The 21,169-nt window shown below is 47.1% G+C and overlaps 1 protein-coding gene and 1 non-coding gene across 2 annotated transcripts; one reads left to right on the forward strand and one right to left on the reverse strand.

Moving 5' to 3' along the window:
• Positions 1-7: 7 nt before the first annotated feature.
• Positions 8-79, reverse strand: TRNAQ-CUG (transfer RNA glutamine (anticodon CUG)). The gene has a single exon. It is a non-coding gene; the product is annotated as a tRNA-Gln (tRNA).
• A 258-nt stretch (positions 80-337) lies between these two features.
• Positions 338-19,963, forward strand: RAB11A (RAB11A, member RAS oncogene family). Its single transcript, XM_054169256.1, has 5 exons — positions 338-480; positions 9,453-9,648; positions 10,718-10,911; positions 11,453-11,533; positions 18,848-19,963. The coding sequence occupies exons 1-5, from the start codon at positions 441-443 to the stop codon at positions 18,985-18,987; spliced, it is 651 nt and encodes a 216-aa protein (XP_054025231.1). The 5' UTR covers positions 338-440; the 3' UTR covers positions 18,988-19,963.
• Positions 19,964-21,169: the final 1,206 nt, after the last annotated feature.

The following is a 21,169-nucleotide window of genomic DNA, read 5'->3' on the forward strand; positions in this document are numbered from 1 at the left end:
AATTATTAGGTTCCACCGAGATTTGAACTCGGATCGCTGGATTCAGAGTCCAGAGTGCTAACCATTACACCATGGAACCGCTGTGACGGCAACCCCTGCCGGCCGGCCTTAGTGCCTTCTCCTCCGGCCCCCACGCTCCTGCCACAGCTTATCCCTGTGGCCATAACCATCGACTGGATAGTGAAGGGTTTTGGTATGGGCTATAGAGACCAGGCAGACACCCTCACAGCCCGACCCACCCGCAGCGCCGCCCCTTTAAGGTCGGGATGGGCAGGGCGGCGGCTCTGCCTCTGGAAGCAGTTCTGCGCTGCCCCGGATGCACCTGGCGGTGGGCGGGCAGAGCACGGAGGGCGGAAGCGCTGCGGCGGCTGCAGGGAGGGGTCCGGCTCCGGTTCCCGCTCCTAGTCTTCGGCCACCGCCGCGCCTCGGCGCACCCCACCATGGGCACCCGCGACGACGAGTACGACTATCTCTTCAAAGGTAAGGGCCGCGCCGTCTCATCTCTGTCACAACCGGAGGGGTCACCTTCCGGAGGGGGTCCCTGCCTCGGTGGGGCGTGGGAAGCGGCCGCCGCGTGACCCTCCTGCCGCCTCAGTCGGCCTCCTCCTGCCGCCGCTTCCCTCGCAGCCCCGGGGAAGGAGCTTCGACTCACAAGCAGGTCTCGGCGGCCGCTCCCCTAACGCGACTACCCGGGAGAGCTGCGGGGCGGGGGATGGTGGAGGGCTCCGGCCAGCCCCGGTGCGAGGCGGGGGCTGCGCTTCTGCGGGTACGGCCGAGCCCTGCTCGGATGTTTCTGGAGCTTGATCGCCGAGGGTGTCTTGGGCGTCGCTGCCTCCCCCAGAGCGCTTCGGGCGCTGGTCGCGACCTCACCCCAAAATAGCAGATTTGGGCTGTTTTCCGTAGGGGTGGTCCGGGAAACCTTCGTCTTCCTCATGGTTTCTGCTTCGTGAAGAGGCTGAGGCAATGTCCAGCCTGCTGGGGTGACGAGCAAAGATCGTTGTGAGAATGCCCTGGGTTGATAAGCGCCTTTACCAGCTATTGAAGAGGACTGCAAAGTGAACGAGTTATACTCAGCATTGGTGGATGATGCAGCTAATTTAATACGGTGATACTATTTACTCCCTTATGTATTCTAAGCCCTTCACAAGGAGTGAATGTAACTGCTGTTTCATACCCAGTGCTCCTCATCCTGTCCTGGCACCTCATGTGGCACCCAGCGGAGAAGGGCAGGAATACCTTGTGTTCCAGAACCGATGTCCCTCCTGTCAGCCCTACAGCAGCAAGTCGGGTTAAAACCGTGCAGGTTGTAGTTACCTGGTCGATTTTTCACTCCCTGCAGAGTAAAATGCCAGCCTGCTGTTAGGTTCATAAAGCATGCTGTGAAACACCTGCAGAAATGCTGATGTTTTGAAGTTGCCTGGCCAATTTTTTAAATCCTACTGCAAAAGCAAGAAAGGCCTTGTAAAAAGTAGTTGCTTACTGTGATAAGATATCATAAAGTTGAATTTAGGATTTAGAGTGTTGCTTGTTACTTTGTAATGATGCGAGATCCAGTGCCTGTGGTCGTGAAACTTAGGATAAAGAAAGGCATGAGTGTTTTAGTTCTGTGTCCTTAAGCACCTGTATTCACTTTGAGAAATTAAATTTCTTTTGTAGCCCTTTTTTGTTAATCCAGTTGCCACGTGGAATGTGGCCTTGTTCCTAACTATAAATCAATCACCTGTACTGCTCTTACATTGGGAAGTACCAAGAAGGGCCTCTTGGCTTGCAGCATCGGCGTGGGCCTTGCTGACCTCCAGTTTAATTGTATCAATCTTAACTTGTACACAGAAGCACCTACAATATCAAGCCCACTGCATCACTTGTTCAAACAATTCTGTCAGTATGCTTTTAATCAATATTTGTAGCTGTGAAGGCCTGGAAATACCAGTGATGTAGATCTGTTGGGAGAGATCCTATCTTTTTTGAGACCTACTTCCTTATGTAGGGGGAAATAAGAGGGCTGGGATCCAGTTATTTAGAAAAGTTCCAAGCTAATTTAACTGCCCCTCCTATAGCTTTTATTTTTTCTGGTTAGACTAAGGAAGCTGTTGGGAGTGCTGTGAAAATGAGCGTTCAGGCTTTGCAGAGCTAAAGTAGACTGCAGGAAGTTGCTGCAATGTCACATAACTGGGATTATTGGGGCAGCTGAAATAATATCACAAATGCAGAGTAAGGCAAATTGTGGAAACTTTTGTAACTTTCCAAAGGTGATGGTGGTTCTAAACAAGCCGGCAGCGCTCTGGGATGATCTTGAAGTTGTTACAAATAGGTCTCTGGAATGAATGTCTCGTTAGCAGGCACTGGTCAAAAAGACAAGTAGGTGGTAAAAACTCATGGAAAAAGAAAGGAGAACTCAAGGGGAACATTAAGCTGATGTTTGAATCCAAAACATGAATATCTTGGGGATTGAGGGGATATGTAGCCAGGATGGGAATACCCATATTGGAAAGGGTGTTGTGGAATAAAAAGGTGGAGAAAAGGCATCAAAATAATCAGAAGAGAGACCTAATGGATTCATATCCCTTAGACTGATATATAGCTTTATCAGAATTAAACCAGTGAGTGATAAGGGCAAGTAGAGAAAATATCTCATATGTTATAATTTCTGAGGATATCTGAAATACTTCTTTTATTGAGCACCAAGCAAAACCAAAAGGACATAAAATCCTGCAGATGCATATGGAAATCCTGGAGTGGTGCATTGCCATAAATACTATAGAGGAAGAAAAATGTCTGTTGGGATGTGATTGTTACAGTGGCAAGTCTGAAGGTGTTGCTTGTTTGGAGATGCAAGGGCTTGCTAGGACAAAGATTGTTTGTTCTGTTAGGCACAATGTTTCTCAGACATCAGTTCTTGGCAGTCAGATTGGATGTTGGTCTACAAGGACACTTAATCCAGTAGAAGAGTTCTTCTGGAATTACGAACTTGAAGGGACATGGTAGGTTGGTGGGACTGAATTTGACTTGGTTTTAAATAATTGGATGCTAATCTCTAGTCTTACTGTCTTTTACTACCCTTGAGTTAAGCTACCATGTGTCTGTTTATGACAGACCTCTGCTTCTGTCCTGTCAGCCACTAACAGCAGCCATATATCACAATCTGGTTGACTCTGCTGGTGGGTGTAAACTGAGCCCACCTATATGGCTGTACAATAAAATCGCAATACCTGTTACAAAATCCCCATCTCCTGACTCTTGCAACACTTCTACATATGCTAAAGCCTAAGCCTAGTTGTAAAAAGACAACTTCTGATAAACTCTTTTTGTCCAGCTACAGATTTCGGTGGTATTCATACTTCTTGGGCTTACCAGAGCAGTGCTTCCAGTTGCCAGCACTGCACTTGAGGAAGCACAAGATCTCTAAAATCCAATTTGTATAAATCTTGCTCTGATTTTGGTGGGAGGAAAATATAATGTTCATGTAAGGATATTAATCAATTAACCCTGGCTTAAATGCAGGAACTTATAACTCTTTGATTTATGTACTTGCAGTGGATGAGTAGTTTTAAAAACAACCCTCACTTGTAGATGTCTTCTGTGTTTTCTATGGACAAAGGTCAAGAGGATTATGTCTGCACCTTAACCATCTGGAATTTTGGATTTGGGGTCAGGCTTCTCATTTCTGAATGTGGACCTCACCTAGCATTCAGCTTATTGTTAGGAATTACTCCTGTTTCAGCTGTCTGCTTCCCACTTTGCATCATGTTCATGCCTCTAGTGTCACTCTTTGATATTGAGGAAACACTCCCAAACTGATCAGATTTGTTGGCTTGGGTTTTAGAAAACACTTTTTTCTTGTGTTTTGTTTAGAGTAGTTTGTAGGGAAAGGTAGTTGCATGACACTTACTGGTTTTGGTGATGGCAGCAAGCCCTTTGCCTTCTCTCCATTAAACTTGGGAGGCACTTTTGGACTCTCAACAAGTTTACCAGATCAGCTGTTTTACTACAGAGGTGTTGGGAGGCTCAGCTGTATGTTACATATGGTATGTACAGGTGATGAATGACCCCTGCCCCAAAGTGCCTTTATGACACCAGGCAATGGCTGAATAAAACAGGGCCACAGGAGAAGAGGGATGTTAGTATTAAGACATATTAGGTTTATCACCAGCAACCTACAAGGTGTAGAGTCAGGTCATCTTGTTCACATTTCCTTTAAGCCTTGTGTGAAGGGGGCAGGAAGAGGTTTTCATCAGCAGGTTCTTCTACAGGCCAGGAATCATAGAATTGTTAGGGTTGAGAGGGACCTCAAGGGTCATCTAGTTCCAACCCCCCTGCCATGGGCAGGGACACCTCACACTAGATCAGATTGCCCAGAGCCACATCCAGCCTGGCCTTAAACATCTCCAGGGATGGGGCCTCCACCACCTTCCTGGGCAACCTGTTCCAGTGCCAGGCTCTTTATTGATGTGCCTCTTAATAGCAGAGCTCAACAGCAAGATGAGTTGGTTCAGACACTGTAAGTCCCTAGCAGTGGTGTACTTGTTACACATAGTAGCATGTGGCTTGTGTAATACCTGCCAATAACATCTCATCAGATACAGTGTTTTCTGAAAATTTCAACTAAGTTAGATGGGAGCTTAACAGAAGTAAAAATGGGGTGGGTGAGCTGGAATGTTGGTGAAAACTTAATAATCCTTTCTTGATGCAGTTCTCTAAATGGCTTTCATGCAGCTTAAGGAAATGGAATTCTTATTCTGGTCTCCTACAGAAATAAAACTGATGAGAAAAATTTACACAGCACTTTTGACTTCCCTGTTTCTTTCTTTTTCATTTTGTTTTTTTTCTCTTCACCAAATGCTTGTCTGAAATCTTCGGGGGGTGGGGAGTGTAAATGCTGTAGGTAGTCAAGTGCATTGGTTTAAAGCACATGGTTGCACATATTGAACTGGCACGTCACTAAAGCAGTAAGAATGACCTGCCTGGTAGTGACTTGGGTAGGGTGATCACTCTCCTGACTTTCAGGATGTGCCAATACAAATCTCCCTTGATTGTGAAGCTTTCTAAGGTGCTGCTTCTGTAAGGGATGTGCTGGTCCAAAGAAGGTGATTGATGGATGTTTTCAAGAGCAGGTCTTGTGGCTGAACTTGCTTAAATACTCAAGTCCTTCTTCCTTCCAGTGCTGATGTAGTAAAAGGGATTTGATGATGATACAAGCTGGGTAGCACAGGAGAAAGTTGGAGTGCAGCACTGGAGGGGATGCATTCTGATGAGGACTGCAATCCTCCAGGTGAGGTGGGATGTAGGGTTTTATGTCTGGGGACTCTCAGTAGTTTGGTAAAGTTTGCCAACTTAAAGCTAGAATAATTCAGCCTGATCATGGGCAGACTGAGCCATTAAGGTGATATGGTTAGGAAAAGGTAATTCCTGCTCCAGGTGTGCATAGTAGAGATGGAAATATTAAAATCCATGTCGACATCACAGGGAGATCTCACTTAGAAGGACTTGTGGTAAAGAGATTGAAAAACTTGTAGGGAAGAAGTTTGGGGAAATGACAGTCTGTTTGTAAGGAAACACTTGAGAAGTTTGCTTATTTATCTAGTAGAGCAAAGCCAAGAGAAGATGTGGTGGCTTTCTGTAAACACCATTGGGAGAGGAAACTAATAAGCTAATGGACAGTGCTGGCACATGAACACTGACTGGCCCCTGACCACTAATTTCTTCTGATAATTAGAAGGCAATTTCTAACCATTAGGAGTGAGTTTCTGGAAGAAAAGCCCAATAACAGTGTGTGTGCAGGAACTATTAGCTTTAACAGGGAACTAGATAACGTCATTTCCCTCCCAGAAACTGCTTGCTCAGGATAGTTAGAAAAGGACTCAGCACTTTAGGGTCATTCCTGTTGTGTACTCAGCACTGGTAAGGCCACACCTCAAGTATTGTGTATAGTTCTGGGCCTCTCACTACAGGAAGGACATTGAGGTGCTGGAGCATGTCCAGAGAAGGGCAGTGAGGCTGGTGAAGGGCCTGGAGCACACAGCCTGCAAGGAGCAACTGATGTTCAGTCTGGAGAGGAGGAGGCTGAGGGGAGACTACATTACTCTCTACAGCTACCTGAAGGGAGGTTGGAGCAAGGACAGGCACACTCTTCTCCTTGGTGTCAAGCAACAGGACTGGAGGAAATGGTTTCAAGCTGCACCAGGGTCTAGGCTGGATATTAGGAAGTATTTCTTCACTGAAAAAGTTGTCAAACAATGGAATGGTCTGCCCAGGGCAGTGCTGGAGTCACCATCCCTGAGGGTGTTCAAGCAGCATGTGGACCTGATGCTTTGGGACATGGTTTATTGTTGACCCTTCAGTGCTGGCTTGAGGGTTGGACTGGATGAGCTTTGAAGTCTCTTCCAACCAGGTATGTTCTGTGATTCTGTGTTTCTGTAGTGAAAAACATCAGAATTGGTGGTTTAGTAAGGAAAGGAAAATTAACAATAATGAAACAATCAGAATGGCTGTTAAAGCTGTTCCAGGTCATAGCTGTTCAAAGTGATACTTGCACAGACTGGCAGAGGTGCAGAAAGTGTGCAGAGTCTTAGGCACCTGCTGACATTACAGGCTGTTCCTATGCTCATGATCAGGAGGAGCTGCAGTGGCCCAATTAAGTGGAGGAAATAACTGACTTCAAGGAGGAAAGTCTAATAGTTTCCTTTTTTAATTGGGACATATTAATCTGGTGCTGGAAACTGTTCAGAACATAAGCAGCATGGGATTCAGACTAGGTAAGGAGTAAAACCTGGCAGAGGAATGAAAATTACTTTAAGATGTGCCTAGAAATATGACCTGAACAAGAAAAATGTTTGAGGGGAGTGCTGAACAGTTGTGATGCATTCTGTTGGGATAAGCAAATTATGTAGGTTGCTTTTCTTGTTTAGAGAGGTTTCTGGCTGCTGTTGAAGTTGAGTGACAACAGGGCTGAGGTGTTGACACCTTTCACCTCCTGGGAACTTGTTTGTAGCACATCCCAGTGAATACAGATACGATGTCACCTGAAACTGTGGCCTAAACCTGCCAAAATAGTAGTGAAGAACTTAATTGCCAAAAACAAGCAAACAAAAAACCAGAAAAGCTGGTGGCAGTTCACCAAGTGGTGATGATGCAATTAGGTGCCCTGTCATTTGCACCAAGTTTATTAGGGTTTAGGGTCTTCTGTGCCAGCAAAGCTGGGTCAGGGCAGCTGACACAGAGCAGTGTGGACCTGTCACATGGGAGACCAGAATCCTGTTTACATTCAGCATATGTGCTTGCCACTTACCTGCACTTGTGATCTCCATAACCAGAAGTGGTTAACAGCCACCCTGTGCTTTAAGCAACTCCTGGAGCTTGGCTGGCTGCGTGCTGAGTCAGCTGGCAGAGGATGCTGGAAAGATCTTGATGAAGCATTTGCCACAAGGCTGTGTTTGGAGCTAGCATTTTCATTTTATGGAGGATATTTTAAAGGTGCTGCTCTGCCCTTGCAGTTAGAGGAACTCCCATTTGTCAGAACTGCTTTGCATTATTTAACTAGAAGATGGTGTTCAGAGGGCTGCTGTGTGACGCAGCAGCAGATGGGAGTGTTTGCGCTGCTAGACTGAGACTGGGTGTGATCGAGATGCGTTTGGTGACCTCACTCCTCTCTTGTGCCACACATCTTTAATGCTGCCTTGCAGTGTCTTAATTGTTAAATGATCTGTGTTATTGAGGCCAGGTGGCCAAGGCCAGCAGCATCCTGGGCAGTATCAGGAATAGTGACCAGCAGGACCAGGGAAGTGATTGTTCTGGTGTCCTTGGCACCGATGAAGCAGCACCTTGAATACTAGGTTCAGTTTTGGGGCCCCTCACTATGAAAAGGACAGTGAGGGCCTAGAGCATGTTTAGAGAAGGGCAACTAAGCTGGTGAAGGGTCTGGAAAACAGGTCTGGTGAGGAGCAGCTGAGGGAACTGGGGTTGTTTAGTTTGGAGAAAAGGAGGCTCAGGAGAGACCTTCTGGCTCTCTGTAACTCCTTTGAAAGGAGGTTGGAGTGAGGCGTCAGTCTCTTCTCCCTAGTAACAAGTGATATAAGAGGAAGTGGCCTCAAGTTACCCCAGGGGATGTTTAAGTTGGACATTAGAAGAAACTTCTTCACTAAACGGGTTCTCCAATACTGGAAAAGGCTCCCCAGGGGGGTGGCCAAATCCCCATCCTTGGAGGTGTTTAAAAGAGGCAGAGATGTAGTGCTGAGGGTCATGGTTTAGCACCAGATGTGGTAGAGTTAGGTTGTGGTTGTACTCAATCCTAAAGGCCTTTCCCAACAGAAACAGTTTTATGATTCTATGAAATATTGATGTTTGTTTCAAAATAAACAGCCACAGCAATTTTATTTGCAGTGAGCATGCACTCTTGTGCCTTGATTCACTGCTGGGCTTCAAAGTTGATCAGCCTTTGTTCTCAAGGATTTTATTCATCCTCTTTCCCTTCCCTTCCCTTCTGTTATCAGTTCTGTACCTTATCTTCATTAAGGGCATGAGATCAGCCTAAGAGGCTCCAGTTGGTGTGACTCAGGCTCATGAGTGAGTGCATCTCATCCAGTGGCCTGCATCTTGGTAGAGAGATTGAAGATGCACTTAAGCCCACGCCTTTCAGCTCAGCATTACAGGCTATTGCAGCGAGCCCTGTGATGCTTGTCTTCTTGTAGGAACTAGACTTTAAACCTTTAGTCTAGCATAGTTGAATCCTTCCAATTAGTTTGCTAGGCTGTGGTGCTGTCATAAGGCAAGCTGAGCCAGGGAAGATGGAGTAAATGGTGGTTCTAATTCTGAGGCCCAGCAATACCCCAGCAGCATTTTAGAGCCGTTTCAAGCTCTAGCCGAAGTGTGCCAGGAGCTGCAGCAGCAGTGGGGGACTGCGGAGCAGCCAGAGGGGCAGAGTGCTGTGGCTCAGCTAATACTGATACTCTCCATCAGGTGGTCTTGTGGGTGTTTGGGGGATAATTCTTTAGTCACCATTTTTTTTCCTGCCCCAGTAGGGAACTGCTTTTCTGCTAAGATGTGAAGTGTGAGGAGTCTGCTGCTTGCCCTGGTGTTTTGGACTTCTTCAGCAAAACAGAGCTCACTTGCATGGTGTGGGGATTTTTTTGTATTTAGTTCTAGTGTGACAAGGTTGTGAAATCCAAACAGTCCTTGACTTCTGCAGCAACAGCCAGGCATGTTCCTTCTGGGGGAGGAATGTTCTTCCATGCTGGGCAAAGGAGACTGAAGTCAAGTCGAAAGTCTGTTCAGAAAGCAGAATATGGCAGCTCTGCTTCTCTAGAATTACCAAGACCTGGACAGTGGATCCGTGACAAAGATGGTAGCTTTTGCCATTCTTTTCCTTCATGCTTTGGAAAATAAATGTTTATTGCAGGTGGTTGTGGAAGTGTTCTCTGCACCTGGAATCTGATCCCCCTGTGGTTTTTGTCTTGTAGTTGTGCTTATTGGAGACTCTGGAGTAGGCAAGAGTAACCTTCTGTCTCGGTTCACTCGCAATGAGTTTAACTTGGAAAGCAAAAGCACCATTGGAGTAGAATTTGCAACAAGAAGCATTCAAGTTGATGGGAAGACAATCAAGGCTCAGATATGGGACACGGCAGGGCAGGAGCGATACCGAGCCATAACATCAGCGTAAGTGACAGCCTGTGTGGCTGAAGAGGAGCTTTTGCTGAGGGAGGGCAGTTCTGGGCCGTTCCAGTTCCTCAGAAGCTGCAAATGGGGTGTGTGTGTGTGTTGTATTTTGTTATGTAATGCCCACAACCTCTGCTGGGCAGAGGTTGAAATATTATTCAGCCTAGAAACTTGATATAGTGTGTCCCTGTACAAACTGCTTTACCTCTCAGTGCTCTCATGATATGGAACTGGAATGCCTAAAATGCAAGAGCTCTGAGAGACTCAGTTGATAAAACCTCCAGCAACACAGATACTACTTTATCAGTGGTAACCTAAGACCAGAAACCCTTGTGTAGCAGCAAGGACTCACTTTCCATGCTTACATAATTGAGAGAAAACCAACAAACCAAACCAACAACCAACCAAACCCAACCAACAAAAAAGCAAACCAAACAAAAAAAACCCCAAAATCCAACCAAAAAAAACCCCCCAAACAAAAAAACCCCTCACCTCAAACAAACAAAAACACAAACAAAAAACCCCTAGCAACACAACCCAGCAGAGTAAAAGCTGGATTTAAGTAAAGCTGGAGGTCATTGTGGGATGGAAGAATACAGCCTGTTTCTGAATGTTACTGTGCCTCTCCCTAGTCTGAAAGGAGACCAGCTGTGGCCTTTTGCAAAGGGAATAGATCTGGCTGACATTTTTATGATCCAGTGAGTCATTCTAGAGTCTCTCTATCACTATGGGCTGTGCCTGTACTGCACCCACAGGATTGGGCTGGGGAGACATTCCAGGAGTGGATCAGAGGTTGAAGGTGGCAGTAGCTCCCCACAGACTCCAGAGCTTCATTTTGGGGATGTGGGGTTCACATCACATAGGGTTTGGCTCTGAGCTGCCCTGGCTGCTTTGGTGGCTCTGTGGCACAGCCCGAGTCTGCATGTTCTGTTTCTCTGTTTCAAGTCCCATGTAGCCTGCTTACAGCTAATTGTGTGTGTGTAGCTTTCTTAGTAACAGCTGCTTCTTGTTGCACAGTAACTTGCCACTTCTAGTCAGGATGTGCCTTGCTGGTTCTCTTCACCCACAGGTACTACCGTGGAGCTGTGGGGGCATTGTTGGTGTATGACATTGCTAAGCACCTCACTTACGAGAATGTAGAGCGATGGTTGAAAGAGCTGAGGGACCACGCCGACAGCAACATTGTCATCATGCTGGTGGGAAACAAGAGTGACTTGCGCCACCTGAGAGCAGTCCCTACAGATGAGGCCAGAGCTTTTGCAGGTCAGTGAACACAAAATAATTCCCTAATGCTTATCACAGAACAGTAGAGGTTGGAAGGGACCTCCAGAGATGGAGTCCACCCCCCCCTGCCAAAGCAGGATCGCCTAGGGTAGTCCACACAGGAATGCATTCAGGCGAGTTTTGAATGTCTCCAGAGAAGGAGGCTGTCTGGAAATCTGCCTGCCTGGAAGCTGATGAGGTTAAAGAAAACCTGATAAGGTTAATGAAAGTCCAGGAAGCTTCCTCACACAATTGATGGATGTGTAACAAAGTCTCCCTTCCAGAGGTGCAGGAAGATGTGGCTTAAAGTAAGACAACACTGGACTGATCCCTGTGCTTGGGAAGGAGTGTAAATTCTAATGCTGGTGTTGGGTGGTGTTGCTTTCAGATCATGTAAGGAGGAAAAACCCACAACCTTTTATACTTGATACCCATGCATCTCACTAGGAACACTACAAATACAATCTGGTGGAGAAGTTCTCTCAGATGGGGAACAGTTATGTGATGTACCCCTCTAATTATAGTGTTTCTGTCCTCACAGAGAAGAATGGTTTGTCATTTATTGAGACATCTGCTTTAGACTCTACAAATGTGGAAGCAGCTTTCCAGACTATTCTGACAGGTGAGTCATCTCATGCTTTGTATGCCAAGGGGGAAGGGCAGAAGGCTGCTCAGCTGTGATGCAAGCAGGCATTTCTTTGCCTATAAAGTGTTTAAAATTTTGCTATTTAATTATTCTTCACAGATGTAAGATTTGGAATCCAGTTTCAAAGTGTCACAGGGGGAAAGATCAGCCTTGAGCTCAGGGATGAAATTGTATTCCCTTTGATCTGTCCCAGGTTTCTCATCAGCCTGGTTTTATGTTTCAGTTTCCCATTTGTGTATGGTATAGGGAGTGCCCACAGAAGAGAATTGCTTCATGCAGGCATCAAGTTAAAACAGCTATTGTTCATCAGAGAAGTCAATCTAGTTTGTTTCCATCTTTAATGGTGACCATAGCAGTTGCCAAGGGAAAAGGGATGAAAGAGTAGGGATCCTCCCTTTGAACAACACTGCTCCTGGTAATCTGAGATGTGGTAACTCCTGAGCTGCAGGATAGTCACTGTCAGTGCATTTAGTAGTCCTGCCTGGACTTTTGGCCTCTGTAGCATGTGACAGCAGTAAGTGCTGCACTTTTTATGCTCTCTGGATAAAGTACTTCCTTTTCACTTAAATCCTTTTTTAGATAGGCAAAACTTGTTAAGACTCTCAGACATTCCACTAGAGCTACATGGGAGACTGGTGTGGAAATCTTGAACTACTGTGGGACTTCTGTACTGCTGTGTTCCCTTTCAGCTGTAGCTAGGGAATGGTGGGACAAAAAGTGGTGTGTGGGGGGCTTCAGCTTTTATCATTCTCAGCTTTGGCAAATGCTCTCTAAATCTGAGTCTTCAAAATATTTGAGAGGTCCCTCTGTTTTGGTGCATCTCTGTTCTCTGAGTGCCTCCACCCTGCTTCCCAGTTGCAAATTTAAATCCCTCCTTCCCAGCGTAGCATGTGCCAGGCTGCATGATGTGCTGGGTGTGAGCAGATAAGTTTGTGAGCAGATAAGTTTGTGTCTCATCAGATCTGATTGCTGTGACACTGGCAGCTAGTTAGCTTTGACTTGTTTTTCTCTTTTGCCATCTGATTTAGACATTCTTTAAACACACCAAAAAGGTGAGGAGGCAGCTAGGAAGCTTAATAAAAGTGTAAATTCTGTAGCAATGCTGGAGTTGTATGAAATGCTTTATGAACACCAGAGCAGTGCAGAGAGCTGTTAGGCAGGGGAGTATTATTTGCCTGTGTCCATCTGTTTCTTGCCTTACCCATAGTTGTAAGAGGCCCCCCTACAGGTTCTGGATCTATTGTGTTTTTAAGAGTGAGTTTCTAAGCAGTAATGCTTTTGTTCTTATACTAGCAAAAAGTGTGCCCATGTTAGATGAACAGACAGTTTGTCATCTCACTGCTTCATGCAGTGCTGGGACTAGAACTTGTTTCCTCTTTAGCCCAACCATGTGGTTCCCTTTTAACTTCAGTGTAATCATTTGGTTGTGATTCAACATTGCACAACTTCAAAAAGAAGAGAGAAGTTATGTTAGCTTGTGTATTGACTCCCTCCATGACTAACTACTAATGCCATTGGAGGGTGGATGGCTAAGGAGTGGCTGACTGTGATGGTATCAGGGATGCTGCCTGGGTTTCCTGTTTTCTTCACCTACCTAAAGGCAGACCTGTCTGAAGTGGTCATGAATTTGGCCATGGATTTTGCTGGAGAAGGGCATAGAATCATACCATAGAATGGTTTGGGTTGGAAGGGACCTTAAAGATCATCTAGTTCCAGCCTCCCTGCCATGGGCTTCACACTAGACCAGGGTGCTCAAGGCTCTGTCCAACCTGGCCCTGGACATGTCCAGGGAGGGGGTATCTTATCTGCAACTTAACTCCAGCATCTCACCACCCTTACTGTAAAGAGTTTCTTTCTAATATCCAGCCAGGATGTACTGAGACTGCCTGGCACACCTAGAACAGTCTTTTTTGCCTATTAACTGCTAAAACCTCAAGCTGCTTCTGCCATACATGTGGCCTTGGTAGCCCCTCTCCTCTCAGGAGCACCTAGGCTGAACTTTGAGGTCAGATTCTGGCCAATTGGGATGTGTATGATGTAGAACAACTGGCCTTGCTGCTTGCTCTTTTCAGTTTTCAGAGGGGATCAGGGCTCTCAGGTGAAAGTGACTGAATTAACTTTCATACTCCTTCAGCACCAGAACTGGAAATACATCAGACATTGTTTATCCCCTCCAAGGTGGCTGTCAGGCCGTCACAGCCAATATAAACTGGTCACCTTGCTGCCCCTGTCTCCTGCTGGATTGTTCTGTTCTCCAGCAGTGACAGCTGAAGGGGTGGAAAGTTTCCTGCATGCCCTGGGCTGCTGCCTCGCTGCCACAGAGCTGTGTGACGCTCAGCCAACACGCTGCCGTTGCCATGGGGAAGCAGTTCACCTCTCGGGCACAGGCTGGGCTGTTTCTTTATCTCTCCTCCCATGCTTCCAACAGTACCTTTTATTCCAGAACTTGGTTTGGATTCTAATTTGGGGAGTTCTGCTATTTTTTAATATTTTTTTTAATAATTTAATGTAATTTTTCTGTAAGGGAGAGCAGTCTGTAATGGGACAATGAGTGATTAAACCTGGCCCCTGGTGGACTTGGACAGATTGAGGCTGTTGCTTTTCCACAGATGCCAGTGTTGCCTGCATGTTGCTGTGACTGCTTTGGGTAAAGAGCTCTTGGGTATGTGGGCAGGATCCTTGTTCAGGAGGGACTGGTTCAACAGTGCTGGAAGAAACACTTCTGCTGATTAGTGGGCATGTAGCTCGCTCCAGACAGCAGCTCCTGTTTCAGGGAGATAAAGATGAAGTAAATAATACATTAGCAGCAGGTTGGCTCCATCTTGGCTGTGACTGGCATGCTAAGGACAAGCATTCTGCCAATAAACTTCTCAATAACACTTCAGAGCTGGCTTTTTCTGTTAATGATTCGCACTGAAGGAAAGAGGGGAGCAGCCATCTGAGGAATGCAGCTTTCAGAGTGACCCTGTAGAGTCACAGGGAGTTTGCACTTGGCAGGGCTGCCTCCCAGCACAGTGCCTGCGGGCGGAATGCTCAGTGCCCTTTGAAGAGGGAAGTTGGTAAAGCTTTGCCACAGGCTGGGAGTGGAGGTGGCTGGCAGAAGAGGCAGGGCATGCTGCTGCACCAGCTCTGCTGGTATTTGCAGTGCTGGGAACTGTACCACAGAGACATCCCAGGCTGTTTCCAGCGCCTTTCACCCCGCTGCTTAGATCTCTCCTGAGCAGGGTGTTGTGACTAAAGTCTGTAGCAAAACTCCTTTCTTCTGCAGCCCTTCTGAAGCTGGTCTGGTTGGGACAGTGATGGGGACTTGCAAGAGGGCTTCCCTTGGAGGTGTAGCAGGGTCCATATTAAGCTTATCCACACCTAAGTTCTCAGATTAAGCTGCTCTGAATAGATGGCTTTGGGCATAGGAACTAGGAGTCCATTACAGCTGGCAGAGCCTGAGTATGTGACCTGCTGCTGTTTCAGGTGGAAGAAGGTGGAGAAAGCTTTTGTCTCCTCTCTCTGTTTTATGGAGGACTTTTAGAGAGCACTCTATTTTGCATCTAGTGAGCTTCCTGTCCTGCTGAGGTTTTGGGGACCTTTTCCTTCGGAGGCTTAGAGTAATAGTCCCTATCCACATTCTTGTGTTGCAAGATGTCTAGACTTCAGGGACTGACTGTTGTGCACACAGAGCTGCTTTGTATCATCTGGCAAATAAGGAGAGACTGGTATTATAATCCTAGCCATTCTGAGCATTCACAGCAGGATAAAGCATCCTTAAAGTAAACTGGAGTCTGCCTCTGTTCCCTGCCTGGATCTGTGCTGTCTCTGTTCCCATGCTGCATTCTGCTGCAGTTTCATCTCTAAGGAATCCCATCTCCAAGGAAACAACATCACAGAGCATTAGCATCAGAAAATTGAGGGATTTCCTCTTTTGTTAGCTCTGTACACCTGAAAATGAATGAAATGCTAGTGCAGGCTGAGCAGACAAGGACTGGACAAGCTCCTCCTAGGCAGCAGTGTCACTTTTTCCCAGCCCTTTCACAGAGCCAGGCCTGTCTCTCACAGTTACCAATTATGCAGTGATGCATTCAGCTGAATGTGCTCTGAATAAGGTCTCATTCAGTTCCTGAGCCAGGCAAAAGTGCAGTGTCTTCATAAAAAGCACAGGTTTGTATTAGCCTGCCCATCCTCCCTGCAGACCAGTTTGTGTGGGCTTTGCTGCTGGGTGCTTTGCCCCACTGAGAGCAGGTTTAAGCTGTTTCCATGCCTCCTTTCACACCAGCGCAGCTGTGTGGGGAAGGTGTGCAGCTGATCCAGGGAAAGGCACCTTTTAGCCTTGTGGGCTTTTTCCTAGGGCAGCAGTTGTGGCTCTGTGGAGGTTGGCACTGCAGAGGAGAGAGTAGGAGCAGTGAGCAACAAACTTGGGGCTGCTCCAGTTTGATTTGAAAGAGGTGATTCTGCCACTCTGCTCTGGTGAGAACTCACCTGGAGTACTGTGTCCAGCTCTGGGCCTCCCAACACAAGGATGTGGACCTGTTGGGTCCAGAGGAGGGCCATGAAGAGGATTGGAGGGCTGGAGCACCTCCCCTACAAAGGCTGTGAGAGTTGGGGCAGGTGGGGAGAAACTGTTTAGAAGGGCTTGTAGTGACAGGATGAGGGCAATGGTTTTAATCTGGTGCAGGGAAGATTTAGGTTGGACATCAGGATGAAGCTCTTTACAGTGAGAGTGGTGAAACACTGGATCAGATAGCCCAAAGATGTAGTTGAGGCCTTTTGCCTGGATGCATTCAAGATCAGACTTGATGTGGCCCTGGGCAGCCTGATCTAGTTGGAGAGGGCCCTGCTCACTGCAGGGGGCTTGGACTAGATGACATTGGAGATTGCAACCCAATGCAATCTGTGAATCTGTAATTCAAGCAGTACAGCTGCCCAGTGTCCTTGCAGGACTGCTGGGGGAGGCCATGGAGGTGGGGATCGTGGAAATGTGTTTCCAGAGTCAGAAGGGACAGACCCTGTATCAGCAGAGATATCAGTGCTGTTAAGATTGTTTTCAAGGCTTCAGGGCTGTTTACTGAAGGTCTTGGCTGCAAGATGAGGGTGTTGTACAGAGGGCACCCTGTTGTGAGTCCTTGCGGTCCGTGGAGGAAGTGTGAGACAGCTTGTGTTAGAGACTAGTATGGACTTGTTGAGGAAGTTCTGTGGAAAACTGGGAACTGCTGCTGCTGCCCACCCTGAGCTGGGGCAGGGTAGTGAAGCAGAAAACTTGCCTTGAGGAACACAGAGCAGGTCTCTTCCAGCTCTGCTCCTCCCCCTCTGCACACAGTCACTGCTGAATGCCTGCCACTGGGCAAAGTGATCTTTATCTGCAGAATCCCACATGGCCTTGCAGGTGGCTTTGGAAGTCTCATTTCCCTGGGTTCACTGAACTTGTGAAGCTGTTAGAGGAGTGAAGTCAGAGGGTGAAATCAGAAAATCCTTTTACATGAGCAGCCCTTGTTTGGTGGCCTCAGTAACTTCATCTGTAACTGAACCATATATAAAATCCATATTTCTGGACTTCAGGCTGGAGCTGTCATTTTGGAGGCCCCTGAGGCAGATTCTTTCAAAGCCCCACTTGCAAAGATCAGTGTTACCTTGAACAGTCCATGGAGCAGTGTCTCCAGGAGAGCTTTCTTTAGCCAGCAGCCCCATGGGTGCATGCAGCTCTGCTCTCACTGTTCCTGAGGATCACTCGGCCTGTGTGTTGGCAACTTAAAGCAGAGCAGGTTTGTTGCATCAAGGGCAAGGTTTTCAAGCCCTGTTTGTCAGGACCCCTTTTTAGCTCCTCAGTGCTGTCTCTTCCTTTGTGGTGAGAGCAGGCACTTAGCTGTGTGAGCAGCCCTTGGCAGCACAGAGGACCTCTCTGTGCAGGGCAGCTCAGTCTCCAGCATTGAAATGATGTCAGGATGTGCACTGAGCAGCAGCTCATTAAAACTCTGAACAAAGGCTGCTCACTAATGACAAATTCCTGGTGGAAAAGATGGGTCTTGGTTGGAGGCCAGGTGAGGTGTTTTTATCTGGGCAGTCATTACCCAGCTGTTGAGACTTCAGACCTCCAGAAGAACTTGGACATTTGCTATGTTTTGCCAGCTGCTTGTGAGCTGTGCTCTTCCCTGCCTTGCTGTGCAGGAGGAGTGAAGGCACCCTCATCTTCTGCAGCCTGGGCTTATCTGAAACCCTGTGGGAGGGCAGTGAGCTGGAGCACACAAATTGGGTGTGGGCATCAACTCCCTTCTTGTGGGAGTCCTGCTGCTTGGCAGTGCTGGTGTTTGTTGCCAGAGCACTTTTCTGCTGTGCAAAGTAGAAGAGATGTCGCTTCAGGCTCAGCTTCTTGCTGAATCTGAGACACTCTCACACTTTTCTTTTACACCAGGCTTTAGCAAGCCTTTTGTTTTTAAACTTTATGGCCTTTAAAACTTGAATTTGTAAGGAGTTCTCTCTGTTCTATTTTGGTATTCTTCATTTCTTTTCTGGGGGTGATGTGCTACACACGTCGTACTCTTCTGCACAGCTGAAGGAAGTGCTTTGTAGCTACTCTGAGTAATGCTGAGTTAGTGCCATCAGCCACTGGCAAAGCCCAGGAAACTGGGCAAGGCTTTTGGTGCAGGGGAAGGCACAGGAGTTTAACCTGTGCTCTCTGCTTTGTGCTGGACTTCCTCTGGAGTCCACACTTCTTTTCCATGGTTTAGCCACAGTAACACAGTGAGCTTTGTAAAGTGTTTGTGTGCTGCTGAAGGGGGTGAGGCTCCCCCTTTGGGCCCCAGTCAAACCTTTGTGAAGGTTTAAAGCTGCCTGGATGATAGGCAGGGTCTTGCACATGGTAGGCATGCAAAGGGAAAAGACACTACCCTTGCAGTTCTCTCGGAGAGAAATTTGGAATGGTTCTCTGTAATCCTGCTGTCGTCTGTGGGTATGACCACAGACATGCAGCCACTGTCCTCAGAGCCTTCAGGATCATCCAGAGGAATTGATGGGGCAGAGGGTTTCTGATTCCTAGCAAAAATACTGTGACTCCTGTCAGTTTACTAAACCTCCTCTCACGAGAAGTAAAGCAGTTGTTAAAAACCAGATTCCTGTTGCAAGAGTCTCTCTTATTTTCTGAATCCAGAGCACCTCACAGCTGAGCTTCACAGCTGTGCATTACCTATGGAGTCCCGAGCCCAGGAGGAATCTGTGTGTCTGATGCCTGATTTCACCCAGACTCAGCTTTGTGCTGACGTTGTGCCGGTGTGCCGCGGACTGACCAAGCTCTCTCTCGTCTTGCAGAGATCTATCGCATTGTCTCGCAGAAGCAGATGTCGGACAGGCGTGAGAACGACATGTCTCCCAGCAACAACGTGGTCCCCATTCACGTCCCTCCCACCACCGAGAACAAACCAAAGATGCAGTGCTGTCAGAATATATAGAATCCTCCTCTCTTTCCTACAGGCTGTGTATATCCCCCCAGGTCCAAGATTTAAATATATTTGTAATTCTTGTGGTCACGTTCTTGTGTTTCAGTTACTGCTTATTCCTTCTGAATTTCTCCATGTCTTAAAACACTTTGAGTTCAGTGTTTACCAATCTATTGCTTCTCTCTGGCTGCAGTGTTTTCCCGACAGAGACTCGTCGGTGTTGGTTCAGTGAATTGGTGGGAAACCGATGGGCTCTTTCCAACGTGATGCCCGCTAGTCAGAGTGTACAGGCACCTTCAGGGAGCACCCCCAAGAGGTTATTCTGCTCCTCAAACCAATTGCTGCCAGGCTAACTAGGAAAATATCTCTGGGCAGGATAATCTTTCCTCATCTTAAGGTGTCTGCTGCTAAAGCTCGCTGACATGCCTGTTGCTCTGAAGTGCAATTTTAATGTAAGTGAAATGGTTTTGGCTACATCTTCAGATTGTCAAGTTAAGGATTTTTAACATAGGATATTATGGGGGAGAAAAGAGAAATTCTCACAAACAAGCAGCAGGGTTTCTACCTGTGAATGAGCTTTTGTAGTTTGCCCTGCTGCTGCAGAGGAGGTTGTGATGAGGCAGAGCTGCTGGGAGGCTGGCCAGGGAGACACTGGTGGGACTCCACTTGGAGGTGCCTCTTGTGAAGCAAGTGAAAGCATGAGCTGTGTAACTGATGAAGGGTCACTAACACTGGAACCTGCAGTGTGGTTTTGTGCTGCTGGAGACTTGGCCCCCCAGTGCTGGTGGTATCAGGTTTGGAGGATGCCTTTTTTCTGTCCTGGCACACAACACACCTGAAGGCTGTTGTGACATATTGCTTGCCACGTTTATTAGCACAAGCCACACAGATTCAAACCCTTAGCTGGTGAATCAGTGACTTCTACAACCTGCTCTTAGTTTTGACTTCTGCTTCATCCAGTATTTTCACACTGTTCCAGTGCTTTGCTCTTCAAACACCTGGAGCAGTTTTCTTGCTGGATGCATTCCTTCTGTGGCCTGTCATTCAGTACAAATCATCTGCTGGATTAGCTTGTTCAGGGATACATGAACTGTGCCTTCTACCACTGCACTCGCTGCGTTCACCGCATGCTGCTTCCCAACACCTCCTTCACGCTGAGATTTGGGGGCTGTAGGCCCTGAGTTTCTGCAGTGTTTCCCGGAGCTGTGTGCTGTATGAATGCCTGCAGTTAGTCAGACTGAGGGAAAATCATTGATTGTAGGAGGATGTTTCTCAAACTCTGATATGACCCACATGGAACACCCAGATCTGGGTAGGTACCAGCTGTGTTTTGTACCCAACCTTTCTGTCTGGCGGTGCTCATGATGTGTAAAGGCACACGGAAGGCATTGCTGTAGTCGGTCACTTGGTTCTGTGTTTGGTTCTGGGTTTTTTTTTCAAGTTCATTTCTCCTCCTGGTATTAGTTCTGAAGATGCTGTTTTGATCTGTTTGTAAATTACTTTGTACTTTATGCATGTACTTTGATTCATTATTTTTTTAGATTGATTTAAAATCATCCATGATTCTAATAAAGAATTACAGGGGACGACTCAGCACGGTGTTGGGTGCGCTTTTTGGGAGAGCTGGGATTTCACCTGAAGGCTTTCACTCAAAACTGGAAGCTAGCAAGCTGCTTGGAGCAGGCTGTGAGAAGAGGCTGAAGTGGAAGTACCCCTAGAAAAGGAACTTGAAAGGGTAATTCTAACATGGTTGCCTTTGCTCATACTAGGCCTGCAGCTTTTTGGGGCTGCTGGATGTCATAGCCACAACAGTGTGGCAGCTTCAGGAAGCTTTCATGTTCCAGTCAAACCTCCCTGTTATGAATCTCTTTGTATAGGGTTTTTTATATTTTTTTTTCCCCTCCCCCCCCCCCCCCCCCTTTGCCACCAGTAAGAAGATCCTGTGGGACAGCAAACCACTACCTCTGCAGCAGTAGAGCCCCAACTTTGGTGTCTTCCTGAAGAAGTGGTGCACAGGTTGCCAGCATGCAGATAAAAGGATCAAAGGTGATTCAGGGCCTTTCAGCATTGCAGGAGAGGATGAGGTGTAGGACTGGGCCCTTGCTGACTGTGGGAGCTGTTCTGGCAGCAGTTCTGGCCAGACTGGAGCGTATTTTGGAATTAACCAAATTACCTTGGCAGTCAAGTTCTAAAT

Source organism: Dryobates pubescens, chromosome 17, assembly GCF_014839835.1.
Source record: "Dryobates pubescens isolate bDryPub1 chromosome 17, bDryPub1.pri, whole genome shotgun sequence".
Taxonomy (NCBI): Eukaryota; Metazoa; Chordata; class Aves; order Piciformes; family Picidae; genus Dryobates; species Dryobates pubescens.

Coding starts and splice junctions, on each gene's coding strand:
- RAB11A (XM_054169256.1), top strand. CDS start 441: ATGGGCACCCGCGACGACGAGTACGACTATCTCTTCAAAG. Junction 9,649..10,717: donor TACCGAGCCATAACATCAGC/GTAAGTGACAGC, acceptor CTTCACCCACAG/GTACTACCGTGGAGCTGTGG. Junction 11,534..18,847: donor TTTCCAGACTATTCTGACAG/GTGAGTCATCTC, acceptor CTCGTCTTGCAG/AGATCTATCGCATTGTCTCG.